This window comes from Macaca nemestrina, chromosome 8, assembly GCF_043159975.1.
Source record: "Macaca nemestrina isolate mMacNem1 chromosome 8, mMacNem.hap1, whole genome shotgun sequence".
NCBI classification, from domain to species: Eukaryota; Metazoa; Chordata; class Mammalia; order Primates; family Cercopithecidae; genus Macaca; species Macaca nemestrina.
The window spans coordinates 144,845,913-144,871,740 of NC_092132.1; the positions used below are offsets into that span (position 1 = coordinate 144,845,913).

The 25,828-nt window shown below is 45.9% G+C and overlaps 1 protein-coding gene across 3 annotated transcripts in view; it reads left to right on the plus strand.

Annotated features, from left to right (window-relative positions):
• LOC105491157 (serine protease 55) overlaps nt 1–25,126 on the plus strand; it is a 75,830-nt gene extending 50,704 nt beyond the window's left edge. For 2 of the 3 annotated variants that reach the window (XM_071067484.1, XM_011757311.3), the window contains exon 5: nt 282–625. In XM_071067484.1, the coding sequence (XP_070923585.1) occupies nt 282–599 (318 nt within the window). In that variant the 3' untranslated portion in view covers nt 600–625. Of the gene's footprint in view, nt 1–281; nt 626–22,613 lie in introns of those variants that run through there. The other variant, XM_011757313.3, reaches the window with a different exon arrangement.
• Nucleotides 25,127–25,828: the final 702 nt, after the last annotated feature.

Sequence of the window (25,828 nt, forward strand, 5' to 3'; positions counted from 1 at the left end):
CACCAAGCCCTCCCTCTTCCTCCCCCATCTTCAGTCCTGTCTCATCCACAGCACCCCACCCCCAATGCTCTACAACCCTACAACCTCCAGAGCCAACCTGGCAGCCACACGCTTCTCCCGTGGAGCAGGGATGGTGTGGGTAAAGGTCAGCATTGATGAGATGTCCTTTGGCAGCCAGAGTTGGGAAGGTGAGGAATCCTCTTCCGAGAATGAACTGTGCCCAGCCTCCCATGGGCAGCTTAGAACCAGACTCCCTGCTGAGCTGTGTTCTCTGCCCACAGGGTGACAGCGGGGGACCTCTGGTCTGCACCCCAGAGCCTGGTGAGAAGTGGTACCAGGTGGGTATCATCAGCTGGGGAAAGAGCTGTGGAGAGAAGAACACCCCAGGGATATACACCTCGTTGGTGAACTACAACCTCTGGATCGAGAAGGTGACCCAGCTAGAGGGCAGGCCCTTCAGTGCGGAGAAAATGAGGACCTCTGTCAAACAGAAACCTATGGGCTCCCGAGTCTCGGGGGTCCCAGAGCCAGGCGGCCTCAGATCCTGGCTCCTGCTCTGTCCCCTGTCCCATGTGTTGTTCAGAGCTATTTTGTACTGATAATAAAATAGAGGCTATTTTTTTAACCAAGGGAGGGTGCCTGAAAATGTGTCTCCAGCAGAGGCTCTGGCTGCAGCTCAGGGCTCAAGGATGGAAACTGAGACTGGAACCAGGAGAACCAGAAAGTCAGGCTGGGGCCCTGGTTTGGGGACTGCACTTTGGGTCTGTGGATTAGTCAGGACTCTCTCCATTCTAGGTGACAGTCACCTAAGTCTGACTGAATTCAGCCAAAATGAGGCATTTATGGATACATATAACAGGAAAATAAAAATAAAAATAAAAAACCGACACACAAATATCCAGGGCAGGCATGATGACTTCAGGCGTGGGTGAGTCGAGGGGCTGAAAGGTGAAGGCTGTGACTGTTGTCTGTGGCCATTTCCCTCAAGAAGGGCTTCTCAGTGGTGGCCATGATGAGAATAAAGAATTTCCTGTTGTGTTGGGAAGTTAGTCTCTTAGATCTATGCAGGCCTTCAGCAGATTGGACAAGGCCCACCCACATTATGGAGGGAAATCTGCTGATTCAAAAGTTATCAATTTAAGTGTCAATCTTATCCAAAGATGCCCTGCAAGTTGACATATGAGATGAACCACCACACTGCCCAGGCAGCCTTCACATGGTGTTTACATTACTCCCGCCCATCAAAACGAAGGATGTGCTTATGCTCACCCTACCTTAAGGACAACAGCTTATTGTAACCCTTCTATCAAGCAACCTTAATGTTTCCTGAGGACTCCACTGATATGGTTTAGCTATGTCCCCACCCAAATCTCATCTTTAATCCCACGTGTTGTGGGAGGGACCCAGTGGGAGATAATCGAGTCGCGCAGTGGTTTTCCCATACTATTCTCATGGTAGTGATTAAGTCTCGCGAGATCTGATGGTTTTATCAGAGGTTTCCCTTTTTGCTTAGCTCTTGTTCTCTCTTGCCTGCTGCCATGTGAGATGTGCGTTTTGCCTTCCACCATGACTGTGAGGCCTCTCCAGCTACGTGGAACTGTGAGTCCACAAATCCCTTTTTCTTTATAAATTACCCAGTCTCAGGTACGTCTTTATCCGTTGTGTGAAAACAGACTAACACACCCACTTTTCAAAATCACCTTTTTTCCGTTCCCCATCTTGGGCCTTCTCTCTTTTGGGGCAGGCAGGCCTGGGCTCCCCTTTCCCTCTCCTCTCAAGTTGTCACCTGTTCTCCTTTCTGGCTCATCCTGGAGCCAAGCTGATGGTGCTCCCCTCTTGCTCTTTCCTTCATGTTCAGAGGCTCTCGCCTCTTCTTTCAGCAGACCTCCCTCCATGGCTCAGTCCTTCTGAGTTGCCTGCTGTGTTCCACCAGCATGTTGAATGGCCCCTCCCTGCACCAAGCAGGACTCCCCCACCCTGCAGCATGCAGCTGCAAGGGCTGGTGTGGGGCGGACCACCATTCACAAGAAGCCCCTTGAGAACATGTTCTCGTCTTCCCCTCATGTAGACCCAGTGCTGCTGCGTGCTTCTTTCCTCCGGATTCGAATTTCCTGGGCCACCACCAAAGATGCAAAGGCAATTCAGGAAATGCAAATCCTTAAATGGAAGCTTGGGCTTTTCCTGGGGACCTACAGCCTGGCTGAGAGTTCTCCAGACAGAGACTGTGAAAAAAAGCTTCCTGGCTGGGCACAGTGGCTCAACGCCTGTAATCCCAGCACTTTGGGAGGCCGAGGCAGGTGGATCACCTGAGATCAGGAGTTCAAGACCAGTCTGGCCAACGTGGTGAAACCCCATCTCTACTTTAAAAAATACAAAAATTAGTTGGATGTGGTGGCAGGTGCCTGTAATCCCAGCCACTCGGGAGGCTGAGGCAGGATAATGGTTTGAACCCAGGAGGTGGAAGTTGCAATGAGCCGAGATTGCGCCATTGCACTCCAGCCTAGACAACACGAGTGAAACTCCATCTCCAAAAAAAAAAAGGAAAAAGAAAAAAAGCTTCCTCATTCTCCTTTTTCCCACTCTAACCCTGCTCCTCCAGAGGTCCTACAGCTACAATGTCTAGAAGCCATTTTTTCAGAAGCTCCTAAGAACCTGGGACTCAGGCAGGCCCAGTGGAGGGTGGCCAGCCAGAGTGTGCACCATCTCAGGACATCGCCAGTGTCCACTCCACTTTCCTGCTCACTGCGCTCTGACTTCTGTGTGAGGGCCTCCCACAGAGAAGGACTCCCAAATTGGGGGTCCTCCAATTTGCATAGTTCTGGATGGTTTTCACTCACTCTCCAATTCGCGTAGTTGTGGATGGCTGGCCCTTTGCTGGGGCCTGGGGTGGGCATAGAACTCAAACCTGGCCTAGAAGGACATTGATTTTGGCCACAGGGATGGGAGCAGCAATGGGCTGTGGGCTTTGTGGGTCATAAGAGCGAGACCAAGACTTCTGCTGGAGTTATCAGGAACAAGACTCTCTCTCTCTCTCCCCTGGGACTCCCAAGATGGTAGGGTGCATGCTGAAGGTACTGCTCATGCGAAGGCTGCTGGGGAGTGTGGTGGTTCCTTTTATCTGTTAACTTGGAGGGCATCTTTGGATGAGATTAATGTTTAAATTGGTAAACTCTGAAGAAGCAGATTGCCCTCCATAATGGGGGTGGGCCTCATCCAATCCACTGAAGGCCTGAGTAGGACAAAAATGATTGGCCCTCCCTGCACAAGAGGGAATTCCTCAGCCGCCCACCTTCGGACTTCACCTGCATTGTCAGCAATTCTGGGGCTCTGCTTGCCGGTCTCTAAACCAGAGTGGCACCATCGGCTCTCCTGCATCTCGAGTCTGCCGGTCCACACACCAGGTTCGAGCCTGCCAGTCTCTGTAATCAGGTGAGCCAATTCCTTATAATAAACAGCTTCATATCTGTATATCCATATTTATATCACCTACATATCTACATCTCATCTCTATATCAACTCTATCTATCTAATCTATCTCTCCTGTTTTTTCTGGAGAACTCTGACTAATACGGGGGAAGAGCTTCTGTGCTGTGAAGGGGCTTCTTAGATAATGAGGGGGAAGCAATGTTGCTGTTTCACTTTTCTTATTTGAAACATGGTCTCACTCTGTCACCCAGGCTGGAGTGCGGTGGCATGATCACAGTTCACTGCCACCTAGATCTCAGGCGATCCTCTCAACTCAGCCTCTCTAATAGCTGGGACTACAGGTGCACATCACCACACCTGGCTCATTTTTTAAAATTTTTTGTAAGACGGGAGTCTCACTATGTTACCCAGGCTGGTCTCAAACTCCTGGGCTCAAGCAATCCTCCCGCCATGGCCTCCCAAAGTGCTGTGATTACAGGCATAAGTCACCGCACCTGGCCCTGTTTCACCAGTGAATGCAACATTTTGTCATGATATGGAAATTGTCAGTTTATTTTATTTATTTATTTTTTTTTTTTTGAGATGGAGTCTCACTCTGTCACCCAGGCTGGAGTGCAGTGGCCGGATCTCAGCTCACTGCAAGCTCCGCCTCCCGGGTTCACGCCATTCTCCGGCCTCAGCCTCCCAAGTAGCTGGGACTACAGGCGCCCGCCACCTCGCCCGGCTAGTTTTTTTTGTATTTAATAGAGACGGGGTTTCACCGTGTTGGCCAGGATGGTCTCGATCTCCTGACCTCGTGATCCGCCCGTCTCGGCCTCCCAAAGTGCTGGGATTACAGGCTTGAGCCACCGCACCCGGCCGGAAATTGTGTTTAAACATTATCCCATCAATTGTGATTAGTCAGGCTACAGGATTATCATCTGTGTCCCAAGAGAGTTTTCATACCTAGAGTCACACAGCGTAGTGTCTAACCTGCACTGTGGTTCCCCGGTGCGGATGTGTGGGGACAAGACAGACACCCAGAGACATCTGTTGGACATCAAGGGAAACAACAATGTCTGTTGGACACGGAGTCGACCACTGCTACTAAGGTGTTTAAACTTAACAACTTAATAAATGCAATTGTTAGGCATTTCATTTGGCCTAGAAGCACCATTAAAAAAAAAAAAAGAAAAAGCTAATACGCTAAGGGTTTGTGAACTGGGAAAGTTTGAAGAACCTCTAGCCTAAAAGATAATTGCTGATTTTAATATTTTGTATTTAAGAATTAGGGGTGAGTTGTTACAATAGTTTTGTGGAGGGTAATTTGAGAGTAGCCCAAACGTCTCCTTAAAGATGACCTGACGGGGCATGGTGGCTTACGTCTGTAATCCCAACACTTTGGGAGGCCGAGGCAGGTGGATCACCTGAGTTCATGAGTTCAAGACCAGCCTGGCCAAAATGGTGAAACCCCATCTCAACTAAAAATACAAAAAAATTAGCTGGGTGTGGTGGTGGGCGCCTGTAATTCCAGCTACTTGAGAGGCTGAGGCAGGAGAATTGCAGAGGAGGCAGAGGTTGCAGTGAGCTGAGATCACACCATTGCACTCCAGCCTGGGTGACAAGAGCAAAACTTTGTCTCAAAAAAAAAAAAAGGGGGGGCGGAGCAAGATGGCCGAATAGGAGCAGCTCCAGTCTCCAACTCCCAGCGCGAGCGACACAGAAGACCGGTGATTTCTGCATTTTCAACTGAGGTACTGGGTTCATCTCACTGGGGAGTGCCGGACGATCGGTGCTGGTCAGCTGCTGCAGCCCGACCAGCGAGAGCTGAAGCAGGGCGAGGCATTGCCTCACCTGGGAAGCACAAGGGGGAAGGGAGTCCATTTTCCTAGCCAGGGGAACTGAGACACACAACACCTGGAAAATCGGGTAACTCCCACCCCAATACTGCGCTTTAAGCAAACAGGCACACCAGGAGATCATATCCCACACCTGGCCGGGAGGGTCCCACACCCACGGAACCTCCCTCATTGCTAGCTCAGCAGTCTGTGATCTACCGGCAAGGCAGCAGCGAGGCTGGGGGAGGGGTGCCCGCCATTGCTGAGGCTTAAGTAGGTAAACAAAGCCGCTGGGAAGCTCGAACTGGGTGGAGCTCACAGCAGCTCAAGGAAACCTGCCTGTCTCTGTAGACTCCACCTCTGGGGACAGGGCACAGTAAACTAAACAAACGCAGCAGACACCTCTGCAGACGCAAACGACTCTGTCTGACAGCTTTGAAGAGAGCAGTGGATCTCCCAACATGGAGGTTGAGATCTGAGAAGGGACAGACTCCCTGCTCAAGTGGGTCCCTGACCCCTGAGTAGCCTAACTGGGAGACATCCCCCACTAGGGAGGGTCTGACACCCCACACCTCACAGGGAGGAGTACACCCCTGAGAGGAAGATTCCAAAGCAAGAATCAGACAGGTACACTCGTTGTTCAGAAATATTCTATCTTCTGCAGCCTCTGCTGCTGATACCCAGGCAAACAGGGTCTGGAGTGGACCTCAAGCAATCTCCAACAGACCTACAGCTGAGGGTCCTGACTGTTAGAAGGAAAACTATCAAACAGGAAGGACATCTACACCAAAACCCCATCAGTACATCACCATCATCAAAGACCAGAGGCAGATAAAACCACAAAGATGGGGAAAAAGCAGGGCAGAAAAGCTGGAAATTCAAAAAATAAGAGCGCATCTCCCCCGGCAAAGGAGCGCAGCTCATCGCCAGCAACGGATCAAAGCTGGACGGAGAATGACTTTGACGAGATGAGAGAAGAAGGCTTCAGTCCATCAAATTTCTCAGAGCTAAAGGAGGAATTACGTACCCAGCGCAAAGAAACTAAAAATCTTGAAAAAAAAGTGGAAGAATTGATGGCTAGAGTAATTAATGCAGAGAAGGTCCTAAACGAAATGAAAGAGATGAAAACCATGACACGAGAAATACGTGACAAATGCACAAGCTTCAGTAACCGACTCGATCAACTGGAAGAAAGAGTATCAGCGATTGAGGATCAAATGAATGAAATGAAGCGAGAAGAGAAACCAAAAGAAAAAAGAAGAAAAAGAAATGAACAAAGCCTGCAAGAAGTATGGGATTATGTAAAAAGACCAAATCTACGTCTGATTGGGGTGCCTGAAAGTGAGGGGGAAAATGGAACCAAGTTGGAAAACACTCTTCAGGATATCATCCAGGAGAACTTCCCCAACCTAGTAGGGCAGGCCAACATTCAAATCCAGGAAATACAGAGAACGCCACAAAGATACTCCTCGAGAAGAGCAACTCCAAGACACATAATTGCCAGATTCACCAAAGTTGAAATGAAGGAAAAAATCTTAAGGGCAGCCAGAGAGAAAGGTCGGGTTACCCACAAAGGGAAGCCCATCAGACTAACAGCAGATCTCTCAGCAGAAACTCTCCAAGCCAGAAGAGAGTGGGGGCCAATATTCAACATTCTTAAAGAAAAGAATTTTAAACCCAGAATTTCATATCCAGCCAAACTAAGTTTCATAAGTGAAGGAGAAATAAAATCCTTTACAGATAAGCAAATGCTTAGAGATTTTGTCACCACTAGGCCTGCCTTACAAGAGACCCTGAAGGAAGCACTAAACATGGAAAGGAACAACCGGTACCAGCCATTGCAAAAACATGCCAAAATGTAAAGACCATCGAGGCTAGGAAGAAACTGCATCAACTAACGAGCAAAATAACCAGTTAATATCATAATGGCAGGATCAAGTTGACACATAACAATCTTAACCTTAAATGTAAATGGACTAAATGCTCCAATTAAAAGACACAGACTAGCAAACTGGATAAAGAGTCAAGACCCATCAGTCTGCTGTATTCAGGAGACCCATCTCACACGCAGAGACATACATAGGCTCAAAATAAAGGGATGGAGGAAGATTTACCAAGCAAATGGAGAACAAAAAAAAGCAGGGGTTGCAATACTAGTCTCTGATAAAACAGACTTTAAACCATCAAAGATCAAAAGAGACAAAGAAGGCCATTACATAATGGTAAAGGGATCAATTCAACAGGAAGAGCTAACTATCCTAAATATATATGCACCCAATACAGGAGCACCCAGATTCATAAAGCAAGTCCTTAGAGACTTACAAAGAGACTTAGACTCCCATACAATAATAATGGGAGACTTCAACACTCCACTGTCAACATTAGACAGATCAACGAGACAGAAAGTTAACAAGGATATCCAGGAATTGAACTCATCTCTGCAGCAAGCAGACCTAATAGACATCTATAGAACTCTCCACCCCAAATCAACAGAATATACATTCTTCTCAGCACCACATCATACTTACTCCAAAATTGACCACGTAATTGGAAGTAAAGCACTCCTCAGCAAATGTACAAGAACAGAAATTATAACAAACTGTCTCTCAGACCACAGTGCAATCAAACTAGAACTCAGGACTAAGAAACTCAATCAAAACCGCTCAACTACATGGAAACTGAACAACCTGCTCCTGAATGACTACTGGGTACATAACGAAATGAAGGCAGAAATAAAGATGTTCTTTGAAACCAATGAGAACAAAGATACAACATACCAGAATCTCTGGGACACATTTAAAGCAGTGTGTAGAGGGAAATTTATAGCACTAAATGCCCACAAGAGAAAGCAGGAAAGATCTAAAATTGACACTCTAACATCGCAATTAAAAGAACTAGAGAAGCAAGAGCAAACACATTCGAAAGCTAGCAGAAGGCAAGAAATAACTAAGATCAGAGCAGAACTGAAGGAGATAGAGACACAAAAAACCCTCCAAAAAATCAATGAATCCAGGAGTTGGTTTTTTGAAAAGATCAACAAAATTGACAGACCACTAGCCAGACTAATAAAGAAGAAAAGAGAGAAGAATCAAATCGACGCAATTAAAAATGATAAAGGGGATATCACCACCGACCCCACAGAAATACAAACTACCATCAGAGAATACTATAAACACCTCTACGCAAATAAACTGGAAAATCTAGAAGAAATGGATAATTTCCTGGACACTTACACTCTTCCAAGACTAAACCAGGAAGAAGTTGAATCCCTGAATAGACCAATAGCAGGCTCTGAAATTGAGGCAACAATTAATAGCCTACCAACCAAAAAAAGTCCAGGACCAGATGGATTCACAGCTGAATTCTACCAGAGGTACAAGGAGGAGTTGGTACCATTCCTTCTGAAACTATTCCAATCAATAGAAAAAGAGGGAATCCTCCCTAACTCATTTTATGAGGCCAAAATCATCCTGATACCAAAGCCTGGCAGAGACACAACAAAAAAAGAGAATTTTAGACCAATATCCCTGATGAACATCGATGCAAAAATCCTCAATAAAATACTGGCAAACCGGATTCAGCAACACATCAAAAAGCTTATCCACCATGATCAAGTGGGCTTCATCCCTGGGATGCAAGGCTGGTTCAACATTCGCAAATCAATAAACATAATCCAGCATATAAACAGAACCAAAGACAAGAACCACATGATTATCTCAATTGATGCAGAAAAGGCTTTTGACAAAATTCAACAGCCCTTCATGCTAAAAACGCTCAATAAATTTGGTATTGATGGAACGTACCTCAAAATAATAAGAGCTATTTATGACAAACCCACAGCCAATATCATACTGAATGGGCAAAAACTGGAAAAATTCCCTTTGAAAACTGGCACAAGACAGGGATGCCCTCTCTCACCACTCCTATTCAACATAGTGTTGGAAGTTCTGGCTAGGGCAATCAGGCAAGAGAAAGAAATCAAGGGTATTCAGTTAGGAAAAGAAGTCAAATTGTCCCTGTTTGCAGATGACATGATTGTATATTTAGAAAACCCCATTGTCTCAGCCCAAAATCTCCTTAAGCTGATAAGCAACTTCAGCAAAGTCTCAGGATACAAAATTAATGTGCAAAAATCACAAGCATTCTTATACACCAGTAACAGACAAACAGAGAGCCAAATCAGGAATGAACTTCCATTCACAATTGCTTCAAAGAGAATCAAATACCTAGGAATCCAACTTACAAGGGATGTAAAGGACCTCTTCAAGGAGAACTACAAACCACTGCTCAGTGAAATAAAAGAGGACACAAACAAATGGAAGAACATACCATGCTCATGGATAGGAAGAATCAATATCGTGAAAATGGCCATACTGCCCAAGGTAATTTATAGATTCAATGCCATCCCCATCAAGCTACCAATGACTTTCTTCACAGAATTGGAAAAAACTGCTTTAAAGTTCATATGGAACCAAAAAAGAGCCCGCATCTCCAAGACAATCCTAAGTCAAAAGAACAAAGCTGGAGGCATCACGCTACCTGACTTCAAACTATACTACAAGGCTACAGTAACCAAAACAGCATGGTACTGGTACCAAAACAGAGATATAGACCAATGGAACAGAACAGAGGCCTCAGAAATAATACCACACATCTACAGCCATTTGATCTTTGACAAACCTGAGAGAAACAAGAAATGGGGAAAGGATTCCCTATTTAATAAATGGTGCTGGGAAAATTGGCTAGCCATAAGTAGAAAGCTGAAACTGGATCCTTTCCTTACTCCTTATACGAAAATTAATTCAAGATGGATTAGAGACTTAAATGTTAGACCTAATACCATCAAAATCCTAGAGGAAAACCTAGGTAGTACCATTCAGGACATAGGCATGGGCAAAGATTTCATGTCTAAAACACCAAAAGCAACGGCAGCAAAAGCCAAAATTGACAAATGGGATCTCATTAAACTAAAGAGCTTCTGCACAGCAAAAGACACTACCATCAGAGTGAACAGGTAACCTACAGAATGGGAGAAAATTTTTGCAATCTACTCATCTGACAAAGGGCTAATATCCAGAACCTACAAAGAACTCAAACAAATTTACAAGAAAAAAACAAACAACCCCATCAAAAAGTGGGCAAAGGATATGAACAGACATTTCTCAAAAGAAGACATTCATACAGCCAACAGACACATGAAAAAATGCTCATCATCACTGGCCATCAGAGAAATGCAAATCAAAACCACAATGAGATACCATCTCACACCAGTTAGAATGGCAATAATTAAAAAGTCAGGAAACAACAGGTGCTGGAGAGGATGTGGAGAAATAGGAACACTTTTACACTGTTGGTGGGATTGTAAACTAGTTCAACCATTATGGAAAACAGTATGGCTATTCCTCAAGGATCTAGAACTAGATGTACCATATGACCCAGCCATCCCATTACTGGGTATATACCCAAAGGATTATAAATCATGCTGCTATAAAGACACATGCACACGTATGTTTATTGCGGCACTATTCACAATAGCAAAGACTTGGAATCAACCCAAATGTCCATCAGTGACAGACTGGATTAAGAAAATGTGGCACATATACACCATGGAATACTATGCAGCCATAAAAAAGGATGAGTTTGAGTCCTTTGTAGGGACTTGGATGCAGCTGGAATCCATCATTCTTAGCAAACTATCACAAGAACAGAAAACCAAACACCGCATGTTTTCACTCATAGGTGGGAACTGAACAATGAGATCACTCGGACTCAGGAAGGGGAACATCACACACCGGGGCCTATCATGGGGAGGGGGGGAGGGGGGAGGGATTGCATTGGGAGTTATACCTGATGTAAATGACGAGTTGATGGGTGCAGCACAGCAACATGGCACAAGTATACATATGTAACAAACCTGCACGTTATGCACATGTACCCTACAACTTAAAGTATAATAATAATAAATAAATTTAAAAAAAAAATGACCTCCTGCAGCAGGGACATGAAATCAAGGCTCAGGTGTCTGTGGGCTGTTTTGTCTGCTCTGCACCTAGTGGCTCCGGTTTATTTGGGGGAACCCTCTTCCTCATTGCCAGTTTCTGATCTCACCTTTCTCAAGATCCATTTCGTATGGACAGGTAGAGCCCCACCTCTGATTCTGGAGGTTGCATGGAACCAGGCCTGGCCAATGAGAGGCCCTCAACCCGGGGCCTCAGGATGTCTTTCAGGTGGCCCTAAGAACCAAGCTTGGCAATCTTGACAAGTCCCAGAACTTCACCTGGGACTTGCACAGGCTCTTTGAGATTAGCAGCTCTCTCCCTCTCTCTGCTAGGACTGACCCTTGGAGAATGTAAGCCTAGAGCTTCTGGGGGCCCCATGTGGAGGTGACTGCCCTGAGAGTGAAGTTGAAGAGTGAAGACATCACATCCTGATGACATTTTTATAGCCCTTAGAGCCAGGCATGCCTGAACCACATATTTCTTTTCTTTTCTTTTCTTTCTTTCTTTCTTTTTTCTTTTTTTTCTTTTTTTAGACAAGGTCTTCACTCTGTTGCCCAGGCTGAGTGCAGTGGCACCATTTTGTTGCCTTTAACAAATCTCTCCCTATCTTCCCCTTTCCCCTATCCTTCCTAGGTTCTAGTATTCTCTGTTCTAATTTTTACTTTTATGAGACGAACATCTTTTAGTTTCCACATCATATAAGCATTTACAGCTATACATTTCCCTCTCACTGCTGCTTTAGTGCATCACATATGTTTTTGTGTGTTATGTTTTCACTCTCATTGACCTTAAAGTATTTTCTAATTTCCCATCTGAGCTCTTTTTACTCATTGGTTATTTAGGAGTGTGCTGTTTAATTTTTATATATTTGTAATTATTCTCCTGTTATTTATTTCTAATTTAATTCCACTGAGGTTGGAGAACATACTTTGTATTATTTCAATCCTTTTAAAAATTTGAGAATTGCTTTATAGCTAAGAATATGGTCTACCCTGAAGAATATTTTATGTACTCTATTTTAAAAAGTATATTCTGCTATTATTGGGTAGCGTGTTCTATAGATGTTTGTTAGGTCTAGCTGGTTTATAGTATTGCCAAAATCTTCTATATCCTTGTTAATCTTCTGCATAGTTGTTCTATCCATTATTTAACATGATGAGATTTAAGTCTCCAACTTCTGTTATTAAATTGTCTCTTTCTTCCTTCAATTCTGTCATTTTTTGCTTCCAATATTTTAATGTTCTATTGTTAGCTGCACATATGTTTATAGTTGTTGTATCTTTCTGAATCATTGACCCTTTAGTCATTATAAAATGTCCTTCTTTATCTCTAATGACTTTTTTGTTTTACAGTCTATTTTGTTGATATTATTAGCATCATATCAGCTCTTTTATCATTACCATTTGCATAGTATATCTGTTTCCATCTTTTTATTTTTAACCTACTTATATATGTGAATTTAACTGTGCTTCCTGTAGACAACACATAGTGGAACTTGTTTGTTTATCCAGTCTGACAATCTCTGTCTTTTAACTGGATTTTTAGTCCACTCACATTTAATGTGATCATTGATATAGTTTGATTTACAGATGCCGTTTTGGTTTGTTTTCCTGTATGATGCTTTTCCTTTTTGTCCCTCTGATCTTCCTTTATAGCCTTTTGCATCAAGTCAATATTTTCTAGTGTAGCATTTTAATTTTTTAATGATGCTAATTATATGTTTGAGTTGTTTTCGTAGTAGTTGCACTAGGACTTATAATACACATCTCAATTTATTAGAATTAACTTCTGGTTTAGACTAACTTATTTCTAGTAAGAGATCAAAACTTCCTTCCTATGTAGTCCTATTTCCTCCTCCTCTTTTTTTTACTATTATTTTCATATATTTACATCTACATATGTTATAAATCCAAAAATACCTCACTATAATTGTTACATTATTTAACTTTATGTCTCATAGATTTTAAGAGAAGAAAGGAGATAAAGTATGTATTTATACAATTTTTATATTAACCTTAACAGGCACAGAAAACTGACCGTGTACTCTGTTGACCCAGCCTCAACAAACAGGACATGGTGGCCTGGACCCGTGCTTCTCAGACCATCCGTGAGGAAAAAGACCAGGGCTTTTGGGTTTTGGTTTTGCTTTGTTGGAAATTTCCAACTTATTTCAAACCAATACTTTCATAAAACATAAAATTGAACTACTTAAAAAATGAAATCGAAAATGAACACATAAAATGCAAGCCCACGTTATTTTTTTTTTTTTTTTTGGAGAGAGTGTCTCATTCTGTCACCCAGGCTGGAGGGCAGGGTGCAATCAGGACTCACTGCAGCCTCAACCTCCCAGGCTCAAGTGATCCTCCTGTCTCAGCTTTCTAAGTATCTGGGACCACAGGTGTGCACCATCATGCCTGGCTAATTTTATTTTATGGAGAGATGGGGTCTCGCCATGTTGCCCAGGTTGCAAACTTTTTCATTACAGTCAATCCACATAACCCACTTGACTTTAAGTTTCTGTAAAGGTTTCTAAGCATTTACTCTCCATTTCTCTGCTTATCTCTTCGTGGGCCAGAAACAAGCAGTTTGCCGACCAGCAGTGGTCCCTGTTCCACACTTCAGAAGCATTTCCCTAGAAGACCCAGACTTTAATCATCAAGAAATAGATGCCACCTGGCTACCAAGCCCAGGCTTTCTAAGGTAGAAGAGGATCACATTAGAATATGGATTGGATTGGAATGAAGCTTTCGGTGTGGCTCATGAATCATCGTTTGAATTGAGACTGTAGAGACTTATGTATTATTCATTGTCTTGAGCAGTAAGAGCTCACAAAGCTTCTCAGTGTCCTAGCCCAGAATAGCTTAATGGGGCACTGTTGCTCTGCAATGCAAAGTGCCTGTTTAATTCTGAGTTTTGCATTTTTACATCAGAACCGGCCCAGTAAGAGGCATCTTCTATCTTTAGTCCTGGCTTATTGCTCTTTGCTTGCGTGTGTGAATGCTGGGCCCCTCCCTGCAGAGCTTCTTGCCAGAGTGCTGTCCCCAGATTACCCTGAGACTCAGATGCTGCATGAGCAGCTGCTAGGCACAGATGGGGAGAGGAAGGCAGCCCCCATCTGAGGTCCGAGGAGCAAAGGCAGGCCTCAGTGTCACTTATGCCCAGGGGAACTAGGCTCCCCTCAGCTGAGCCAGCTTCCAGAATGACGTTGGCCATGGCTCAAAGCTTAGCCCCAAGAATGTGAGCCTCTAAGTCCCAGGTCCCTTGCCTGTAAAATGAGAATCATTGCATGGACAGAGTAAGGCTACTGAGGCTGTGACGATGCAGAAAGAGCCATGAGCAAAGCCTGCCATACACTGAACACTCAGGGAACTAAACGGCCCCAGACAAAGCAGAGCCACACGACCCCAGGGTTGCCACAGACCCTTATAACCCTCAGGGCTAGCCAGTTCCCTATCTCACCCCCAAATCCCTCCCTGCAACAGGATCAAGTCCCCTTGACGCTCTTCACATCAATCCCAACAGCTAGTTGTACCCTTGAATACCTCTGCAGTAACAAGGCATCCAGCATCAGAAAACTGACCATACACTCTGTCAACCCAGCCTCAGCAAGCTCCAAAGTCTTAGTCTTGGATCCACAGGGCAGCCACGTGCTCCTTTTGCCCCCTCCAGGCAGCCCTCCTGGTCACATAGAGAACTCACCACCTACAGGCAGCCCTCTGCTGCCTGCTCTTGACAAACAAAACAAAACAAACAAACAAAAACACAGGGTCTCACTCTGTTGCCCAGGCAGAAGTTCAGTGGCCCAATCACGGCTCACTGAAGCCTCACCCTCCAGGCTCAAGTGATCCTTCCACTTCAGCCTCCTGAGTAGCTGGGACCACAGGAGTGTGCAATCACACTTAGCTAATTATTTTTTGTAGATACAAGGTCCTCCTATGTTTCCCAGGCTGGCCTTGTACTCCTGGGCTCAAATGATCCTCCCACCTCAGCCTCTCAAAGTGCTGGGATTACAGGTGTGAGCCACTGTTCCCAGCTCAGCCCTCAGCTTTGACCAAGAGTACAGAATCCTATGCTGAGCCACATCAGCCTCGCCGTAGCCCAGCAGATGGCAGTGTGCAGGCTGGAAGACCTCGCTCTGGCTTCATGGAGCCATGACATCCCCAAACCACACATCTCAGCTACTGCAGTCACCGCTCCTATTTATAGCTCCACGATTCCCGCCATCCTTGTCACTAGACAACCTCCCTTGTAACACTCTTCCCAGAGTGAGCCGCCAAGGGTGGTCCACGTGTGCGCCAGCCTGTTGGCTCTGACAAGTGGGTGTCAGCACTCACCCAAAGATCGGGCCTCCAACAACGCCCCCCTCCCACTCCGAGAGCCCACGTCTTTTCTCTCCTCTTTGAGCTTCCGGTGGCCTGGAAACCTGCACTGTTTTGCAGAGCTGCTTCTAGACTCATCCCCACCCCGCACTTCCCTTTTGTGGACTCCGGAGGTGGACCCCACCCTGACCTTTCTAAACCCTGGAATGTGTGAGATTCCAGGGCCCTCAGTCTCAGCCTCCTGCCTTCCTCTGTCTGACACCACGGCTGCCTCGCCACATTCCCGGGGCTCCTGGTGCTCTGCTCCTCCAGCCAACCCCATCAGCAGGCACCACTCAGGCTCGAAGCCCCAAGTTGGCACCTTCTCCTTCCCGTCCCTCCTTTTCCCTTCCCTTCCCACTCCTTTTCCCTCCTTTTCTTTCCTTCCCTTCCTCCCTCTCCCTTTCCCTCCTATCCCCTTCTTCCCTCCTCTCGCCTTCCCGCCTCCACTCAGTCTTTGTGGATTGTTGCGGATTTGGTGTTGCTCATTCACTCATCAAACATTTGCTGAGAGTCTTTTATATGCCGTTGCTGTTCCAGTCACGGGGAGGAACAGGGAACAAAATGTCACGCCCTCAGAAGCCGACACTCTAAGGGGACAGACGCCATAAACACACAGCTGTTGCTGAACCTGATGGGTGGAGAGGCACAGGGGAGAACAAGGAAGAAGGAGCGGGGGCGGAGGAGGGACTCCTTCCTACAGCAGGTGTCCCGGAAGGCCCGGCTGAGAGCTGAGACCTGGAGGACAGGAGGCTTACGACAGGACTGTTCCGTGTGAAAGGGTGTCTCGGGGATCTCTGGGCCTTTCCAGAACAGCGCTTCCCAGAGCTTTGCAGAATGAACAGGCTTCCTTAGGCAGCTGGGGCTGGCTTTGGAGAGGGAGCTCAGGCAGCGAGCTCTCAGGTGGGCCTGGCTGGGGCAGGATGCAGTTCCCAGATGTCGCCTCAAGGTGGCAGAGTGACTCCAGACCAGGCAGGAGGACTTTAGTGTCTCCCTGTGCTTGGTCAGGCCTGGAGACCTAGCCCCAGGGAGGCGACAGACACAGCCCTGGAAGGGGAGGGAAGCAGAGGTTCCCTGACAGCTGGCTGGAGCCTTCCAGGAGCGGCTGTGTCCCCACCCTCCCGGTGGCTGCCACCCTCCTGGGCCCTCACGGGTGGGGCCCTGGGCCCAGGCATTGCATCGAATGGGCCGTGGCTCCGCGGGGTTTCCCCCCGCCCGGGTCCTGGGAGCTGGGGAACGATTTCCCTCACTCTGAGGCTGGGGCCACTTTGGACCCTTCCCTTCCCGACACAGCGAGCCAGGAATCTGGGCCAACAGCTTAGCCCCGGCCATTCCCCCTGGCTGGAAGTCCCCTCCGGAAGCAGACGAGGAGCTGCTGAGGCAGAAGCCCAGGCACAGGCGGGACCCGGCAGCCTGAGGCACCCACGGCTCCAAAGCCTCAGACTTGGATCTGCAGGGCAGCCACAGGGCTCCTGTGCCTGCTCTGGGCAGCCCTCCTGGTCACACATCCACTCTAAGCCTTTTATTAAGCATCTCCTGTGTGCCAGGTACTGTGCTGGGGACCTGGTAGTGGGGCAGACAGATTGGAATGGCCAGCCCCAGAGATCAAAGTCAAGAGCAGGGGCCCCACCGGGCCGGGGTGGGATCAAGCCCGCTGTGTGTCTTATCGGACCGCAGCCATGCCTGTTGCCTGGCGTCTGGTCTGTGGGTACTGCTGTATATACAGGCATAAGCTCAATAGATGCAACCAAGGCTGGGTGGGCCCTGGAGCCTGGAGCATTTACTACCTGACCCTTGACAGAAAACATTCGCTTACCCTGGTCTAGAGGGGGAGATGGATGTAAACGGACAGTCCCCTCACCATAATACGTGCTAAGACAGAAGTGAGGGCGATGAGGGACGGAGCTGGGTCCTGTCCTGTAGGCCTCTGAAAGGTTCCTGCAGCGGCCATGGTCACAGAGAGCCACGGAACAGGCTTGAGCAGGAGTGACATGATCCAATCCCAGAAACTCTGGTGTGGGAAGTGGGGGTGAGGGGACGGCCGCAGAGCCAGCGCCCAGGTGGGAGATGGTTGTAAGAGCCTAGGAAGGCGGCCTGTGGGGATGGGAAAGGGTCCGAGGTTGATGGCATTTCAGAGGGTGGACGATGGCATCGGAATGTTGAGATGTGGGTTGGGTTCAGGCCTAAGCCCGTGTCCAGCCTGTGTCCAGAACTCTGAGGGTCACACAGAGGCTCACGAAGCCCTGCTAAACGCGACAGTGATGAGACCCCGCAGAGCAGCAAGAAAAGCCGCTGGTTCTACCATGTGAAACAAGGCCCCAGGAGCTCAGCCCACCTGCTGTTCAGTGGCCATGTTAGGGTGCCAGGCAGGGGCTTCCTGACGTCAGTTCCAACGCTCAGTGCCCCTTTTGGGCTGTGTCTCTCCCCCTGACGTTGGAGAAAGATGGAGTGCTCCGGGCCATGGAACAGCACAGGCACAGCCAGCAGCTCCCCACTCTGTCATTTCTCTAAACTGCAATTTTCTTACCTGCAAGGTGGAAGTAAGGTCCCGTTCCCGGCCTGGCTCTCAGTCTTGTTACAGCGAGATGATGCATAGAGAAGCACTGATAATCCATAAAGCATTTTTATCTTTTATTTATTTTATTTTATTTTATTTTATTTTATTTTATTTATTTATTTTTTTTTTTTTGAGACGGAGTCTCACGCTGTTGCCCAGGCTGGAGTGCAGTGGCGCGATCTCGGCTCACTGCAAGCTCTGCCTCCCGGGTTCCCACCATTCTCCTGCCTCAGCCTCCTGAGTAGCTGGGACTACAGGCGCCCGCCACCGCGCCCGGCTAATTTTTTGTATTTTTAGTAGAGACGGGGTTTCACTGTGGTCTCGATCTCCTGACCTTGTGATCCGCCCGCCTCGGCCTCCCAAAGTGCTGGGATTACAGGCTTGAGCCACCGCGCCCGGCCTATTTTTTTTATTTTTGAGACAGAGTCTCACTCTGTCGCTCAGGCTGGAGTGCAGTGCCGCGATCTCAGCTCACTGCAGCCTCTGCCTCCCAGGTTCCAGAGATTCTCCTGCCTCAGCCTCCCGAGTAGCTGGAATTACAGGTGCCCGCCATCATGCGCTGCTAATTTTTGTATTTTTAGTAGAACAGGTTTCTCCGTGTTGGTCAGGCTGGTCTCCAACTCCTGATTTCAGGTGATCTGTCCACTTTGGCTTCCCAAAGTGCTGGGATTATAGGTGTGAGCCACCGTGCCCGGCCCGCAAGGCATTTTAGCTATCCAAGTCATCGTTATCCACAGAGAATTACCTAGTGAGCCCCATAACACATAAGTAGGGGTCCAGAACTCCCAGCTCCTGAAGTACAAGGCTGGTTATGGCCAAGTCAATGAAGGAAGGGGCCGAGCCTGGGGAGCCGGCAGCCTGGCCTCACGTTTCTGGCCCCATAAATCTGTCCTAGTCCTGGCTCTGGTGTGGCATCAGCTGGTGGCAGTTGGCTGCTGTGCCTTAAACATCAAGAATTTCTAGGACTCTTGATGGGACTTCCAAGAGTTTGCATCCAAGACAGACGCAAACTCCAGAACACTCCCCACTGATGCCATTTTGTTGACTTGACTGGAGAAAATTGGGGCACAGGGACCCAGTCTCTGCCTCCCCACTTCTGAGACTGATTGCCTGCAGTTTCCCAGCCAGCCTGCCCCTCTCCTCCCTGCCTGCCCCTAGAGAATGCTTGATGACAACAGTGTTACCCTGGGATAGGTTACCTGGGTTTTTACTGTATCAGCTTCTCCTGAAGATGTAGCTTTCCATTCAATACCTGTGTTAATCACCTGATGTATGTGGGGGCATGTGTGTGTGAGCATGTGAGCATGTGTGTGCACGTGTGTGTGCGTGAGCACAAACACATCTGCAGGGGTGGATGGAAAGCTGGAGGGAGGATTGCTTGCTCAGCTATCCTGTCTTCTTTCACTTTCAGATGACACTGAATAAATCAATTACTCCCACTAAAACATTTTACTGCCCCAAGAGTGACATGGACCCAGCCTTCCAGGACACTTTGAAATCCCCTGTTGCCGCCACCTTCTCTTACTATCTTCTTGTTCATAGCGTACTCAGAAGGTCCTGCAAGTGATGGGCTTTGAGCACTTTCCAAGACCCTTTCCTTCTGAGAGGGCACTGGAAGGATATCCTTTAAAAGCTGTCTGTGCTCAACAAGCAATAAAGGTCGTGCTTCATGGCTGAAGGTCGAAAGGCACAGGAAGCAATCGGGCGCACAGGACTTCTTACTGATCTCCTTATTTGCCTTCTTTTCTTCTAAGACAATGAGCTTATGAGGCAGAAACTCCCTTGGCTTTAAAATGCACTCACTCATTCATTCATTCATTTATTCTTCCTGTTATTGAATCAGAATAAGTGTTCAGTTCTTCTCTTTGTGCTGGGAAACACAAAGACAGGCAGTGCCCGGTTGCTGTCTTAGGGAACTCGACCTCTGGTGGGGAAGGCAGGGTAACCGGCAGCATTGCAGGTGTGAGACGCAGCACAGGTGGAGGCGTGAACTGAGGCCACGAATCCCAGCAGATCGAGGACCAGCTTGCCTGTGACTGCATGTCCTGCAAGGTCATCTTGTGCAAGGTAGGGGCACCCTGCAGGGGGGTTTCACCTCCTAACTCTGGCAATACTGACCAACATGCCAATGAGAGGGGCTGAAGGGAACGGCTGAGAACAATGGAACCATGTCTCTCCATCTGCACAGGCTCTAAGAGCACTTGGTGATGGGGAAAAGTTCTCACCCCATCCTTTTAGGGGGGCACGAAAAATTCGCACTCCTCTCTCTCTTTTGTCAAGCCCCACGCTGTCCTCACTGTAAAGCATCTCCAGATTCCCTGTGCTTTCCATCTGCCCATTTAATAGGAACCAACAAATTCTTCCCAAAGTAGAACCTTTGCAAAATCCCTGCTTTCAACTGTTCCTGCCCAAAGACGCAGTTAAATGACAGAAACATTGCCCATTTGGATAATAGCAATACAGAGCAGCCGGATATTGAGATGCACCACAGAACATGCTGGAAGTTGCTGGGGGAAAGGGCACCATTTCCTGCCTTGCCTCAGTAAGCCTTAATGTACACTGTGCAAAGGGAAATGTCTTCATGCTTAGAATAAAGAGTATTGGAAGCTACTGGTTATGAGGAAGCTCCTCATCTTTCTCTTAGAACAAAGGCTGGGGTCTATTTGATTGAAAGCAGAAAGCCCATTTCTAACTTGCTGATGCTCTCAAGATTGGAACTTTTAAAGAATCCCATTCTTTGAGAGAGTGAAATCATGGGAGTGTTAATCATGGCAAAGCTAAGGATGGCTGGAGGCCTCCAGGAAACATCTTCCTACTTTAATCTACTGAGCACTGGGTTGAAAAAGCAAAGCTTAGATGTGACCCCAAAAGCACAGACAGCAAAAGCAAAAAAATAGACAAATGGGGTTGCACTAAACTAAGAAGCTTCTACACAGCCAAGGAAATAATTAACAGAGTAAAGAGACAACCTATGGAATGGGAGAAAACATTTGCAAACCATGTATCTTTTAAGGGGTTAATCCCTAAAATATACAAAAAATCCAAACAACTCAACAGTAAGAAAACAAATAACCCAATTTAAAAATGGGCAAAGGACCTGAATAGACATTTCTCAAAAGAAGACACATAAGTGGCCGAATGAAACACTTCTCAACATCACTAATCATCAAGGAAATGCAAATTAATATCACAAAGACATATGACTTCACACCTGTTAGAATGGCTGTTATCAAAAAGACAAAAGATAGTGAGTGTTGGTGAGGATGTGGAGAAAGGGGAATGTTTGTATTCCATTGGTGGGAATGTAAATTAATACAACCAAAATGGGGAACAGTATGGAGGCTTCTCAAAAACTACCATATAATCCAGCAATCCCACTTCAGGGTATCTTTTCAAAGGAAGTGAAATCAGTATGTTGAAAAGATATTTGCACTCTCATGCTTGTATTATTCATAATAGCCAAGACATGTGTTGTGGTTTAGTTCTGTGTCCCCACCCAAATCTCAGTTTGAAGCATAATTCCCAGGTGCAGAGGGTGCGACCTGGTGGGAAGTGATTGGATCGTGGGGGCAGTTTTCCCTTTGCTATTCTCGTGATAGTGAGTGAGTGCTCACAAGATCTGATGGTTTCATAAGGGGCTTGTCCCCCTTCGTTTGCTCTCTCTCTCACCTGCTGCCATGTAAGACATGCCTTTGCTTCTCTCTCATCTTCTGCCACGATCGTAAATTTCCTGAGGCCTCTCCAGCCATGTGGAACTGGGAGTTAATTAAACCTCTTTTCTAAATAAATTACCCAGTCTTGGGTATGTCTTTATAGCAGTGTGAGAATAGACTAATACAACCTGGAACAACCTATGTGTGCATCAACAAATGAATGATAAAAAAATATATATATATATCTCATATTCTCTTTATCATTCGTTGATGGACATATATATAAGATGGATATATATATAATATACACAATAAAATGCTATTCATCCTTAAACAAGAAGGAAGTTCTGTCATTGACAATGACACAGATGAAGCTAGAGGACGTTAGACTAAGTGAATTAAACCAGGCCCAGAAAGACAAATACTGTATTATCTCACATACATATGGAATATAAAAAATTTGAACTCATGGAATCACAGAGTAGAATGGTGGTTATGAGACCTGAGGTCAAAGGGCACAAAATTTCAGTTAGACAGGAGAATTAAATTTTGAAGATCTATTGTACAGCATGGTTACTATTGTTAATACAGTAATAATGTATTACAGACTTGAAAATTGCTAAGAGAAGAGATCTTGAATGTTCTCATCACAAAAAAGCAATATGTAAGGTGATGGATATGTTAATTAGTTTAATTGGAGTAACCATTTCACAATGTATACATAAATCAAAGCATCACATTGTACGTCATAAATACGTACAATTTTTTGAATTTGTCAATTATACTTAAAATTTTTTAAAAAGCAAAGCTATTTTCCCACTTTACAAAGAATGAACACTGGAAGCTCTCAAACAAAGCCACCTGGGTCTCACACCTTTCATCTGCAAAATTGGTGCTTTGCTCTTTCTTCTACATGGAGTCATTTTTGAGGCAGAAAACATACCCTTGGTCATAGCCTTGAGTTGAAAATCTTTGAGGGCATTTTCTGTCCAAATGACTGAAAAAATCGACCAAAAACGCTTCGTTTTGATGATGCTCATGCTTTGTGATAGGAGTAGCCTCAAATTATTGCTAAAGGGTTCTCTTTTCTTGTCTAATAATGAAAATCCAGGCAATTACTAGCAAAGAGAACAAGTTGCCTTGGGAGGAGAATTAGGCCTCATCATGATTATGACTACTGGTTTCATTTCATGGCGAGAGAGGGGCCCAGGAGTCTGCTTTGGTGTACCTTTGAATGACGACTGATTTAATAATGATATTTATTTAACACTTTTTATGTGTACTATTAGGCACTGTATGTAAAATCTCACTTAATCCTCAATGTGGCCAAATGAAGTAGGCCAGACTATTTATACCTATTGACTGATTAAGAAAATGAGACATAAAAGGTTTAGATAGCTTGCCCAAGGGCGCACAGGAACTGGCAGTAGACTTTCTGCCTTCTGGGTCATCCTCCATGAAATTGCTGAGAACCACCCAGGAAAGAGCCAGCCCTGGTGGCCAGCCAGGTTTGGGGCACGTGGTCTCCTAAGCTAGGGAACAGGGCTCCAAGGACTTCTTCTGCCTGCACTGCATGGTCTTTGCTCCTGTAGCCACCCTCTAGACTTCCAGATCCCCCAGCTGAGATGCATGCATTTTCTAAAATCAATATGGATCACTGCTTCACCAAGAAAACAACCCAACAATTATTTTGTAAAGGATCCAAGGGTGAGACAAGTTTTAATTATAATCCCTTTCACTCTGAATACTCAGCCCCACCAACCTGCCCCTATTGTTTGTCCTGATGTCCTTCATTTGTCTCACAGCCATTAACAGATGCCTCATGAGAAGCCATCCATGGGCTTGGGGCTGGGAATGGAGCAGTGAACAAAAAGGAACAGGCATTGCTCTGTGGAGCATATACAGTATGGGGAAGGCTGGCATCTATGAAATCACTACACAAATATATATAAGTTGCAACTGCAATAAACATGAATGCAAATAAAAAATTCTAAGCCCCACAACCAACTGAATGGACCCCCTCCTTTTAGCCAAGGGCATTCCAAAGTTAACCTGAAACACTAGTTCAGGGCATGATGGGAAGTGGGGATCAGGCATGCCTCATTATGCCCTCCTCCCTTTGGAATTCAGGCACAGCTGGCCAGCATTAACATTAAAACAGATGCATTAGGACTGACAAAACTGACTCTTTGTAGTAATAAGATACCAACATGACAGATAGCAGGCCCTGAAAGAAATTGAAGCTTTTTGCCCTAAAATCTATTTCTTTGATAGATTTTGAAATGGTCTCACAAAGCTGTCTCTCGTGAGGAAAATCTACATTCTGTAATTTTCTTTCCTTTCCAGATCTTTCTCTGATCCAGGAGAGAATTAACTGAGAGTCTGGCCTCTTTCTAAGTCTGTTAAGAAACATTTACAATCTATTCTCTCTGAAACCTGCTGCCTGGAGACTTCATCTACATAATAAAAACCTTGGTCTCCACAATCCCTCATCATAATCCAGATACTCCATTCTATTGATTCCAGGTCTTTAGATAACAATTTAATTCTTTCAACCAATTGCCAATTAGAAAATCTTTGAATATATACCTATGACTTGGAAGCCCCATGACCAACCAATTTACATATTATATGTATTGATTGATGTCTTCTGTCTCCCTAAAATGTATAAAACCAAGCTGTAGCCTGACCACCTTGGGCACATGTTCTCAGGATCTCCTAGGCCACATGTTCTCAGGATCTGCCATGGTCACCCATATTTGGCTCAGAATAAATCTCTTCAAATATTTTATTTTTTCTCCTTTTGTCAACATGACTTTGTAGAGAGAAAGTGGAGATGAGAGGAGGAGTTGGTTTCTGGACAGTCTCCTAGAAGTCTTCCTGTGAACACGGCATTGAAGCTGTAACCAAAACACAGACTCAGTTGTTCTTTGCTGGCAGAGTATAATTAATAAGAGTGAGGTCTGGTATAAAGAAAGTGACTTTTTATTACAGAGCTAGCTTAGGGGAAGAAGTACAGGCTTTCTGCCTTAAGCGTTCTGCTTCCCTTTTGGAACAGAAAGCAGGTGCTTTTAAAAGGAAAATTGACAGGTCAGGCACAGTGGCTCATGCCTGTAATCCCAGCACTTTGGGAGGTCGAGGCAGGTGGATCACCTGAGGTTAGGAGTTCGAGCCAGTCTGGCCAGCATGGCAAAACCCCGTCTCTACTGAAAACACAAGAAAATTAGCCTGGTGTGATGGTGCTTGCCCGTAATCCCAGCTACTTGGGGGGCTGAGGCAGGAGCATCGCTTGAACCTGGGAAGTGGAGGTTGCAGTGAGATGAGATCATGCCATTGCACTCCAGCCTGGGCAACAAAAGCAAAACTCTGTCTCAAAAAAAAAAAAAAAGAAAAAAGAAAAAAAAAGAAAAGGAAAGGAAAATTGACATAAATGGCATGCAGTGGAGGAAGCAGGCAGGTAGAGGTCTGTATAACTCACTTTGGTGCTGTATCTACTAGGTGGTCGAGTTGGCACCTTCACGGGCAGAACTAAGTTGTAAAAGTTATTGAATATCTCTAGGTGGGAGAGTTTCACATTGACCATACTTTGAGTTGTGGATAGACTGCTGTCTCTTGAGGCAATCTTCAGGTGGGAGAGAGTTTCGTGTTGGGGATACTTTGAGTTGTAGATGGATTGCTCTCTCTCAAGCTGAGAGAGAGTCCCACACTGGAGCTACTAAGCACCTAGTTAGCTGAACTTGCCCTGTGGACAGTACCTGGTGAAGGGGAGGTAAAAGGCTATAATTGCCCTTCTAAAGAGCTAAGTAGGAAGTGGGAAGCAGAGGAAAGCAGGAAGGAGAAAAGAAGAAAAAAAAATAATAAACTCATTCTCTTGTTCTTAGAAAGATGGAAGTACTCAATTTTAAAACCAAAATAGGAAGTGACAAGTAGGAGAACAATGAAGGAAAGAGCATTCCAGACAAAGGGCACAATGTGCTCAACACCCTTGTAGCAAGAGGGGACATGCTGGATCTCAGAG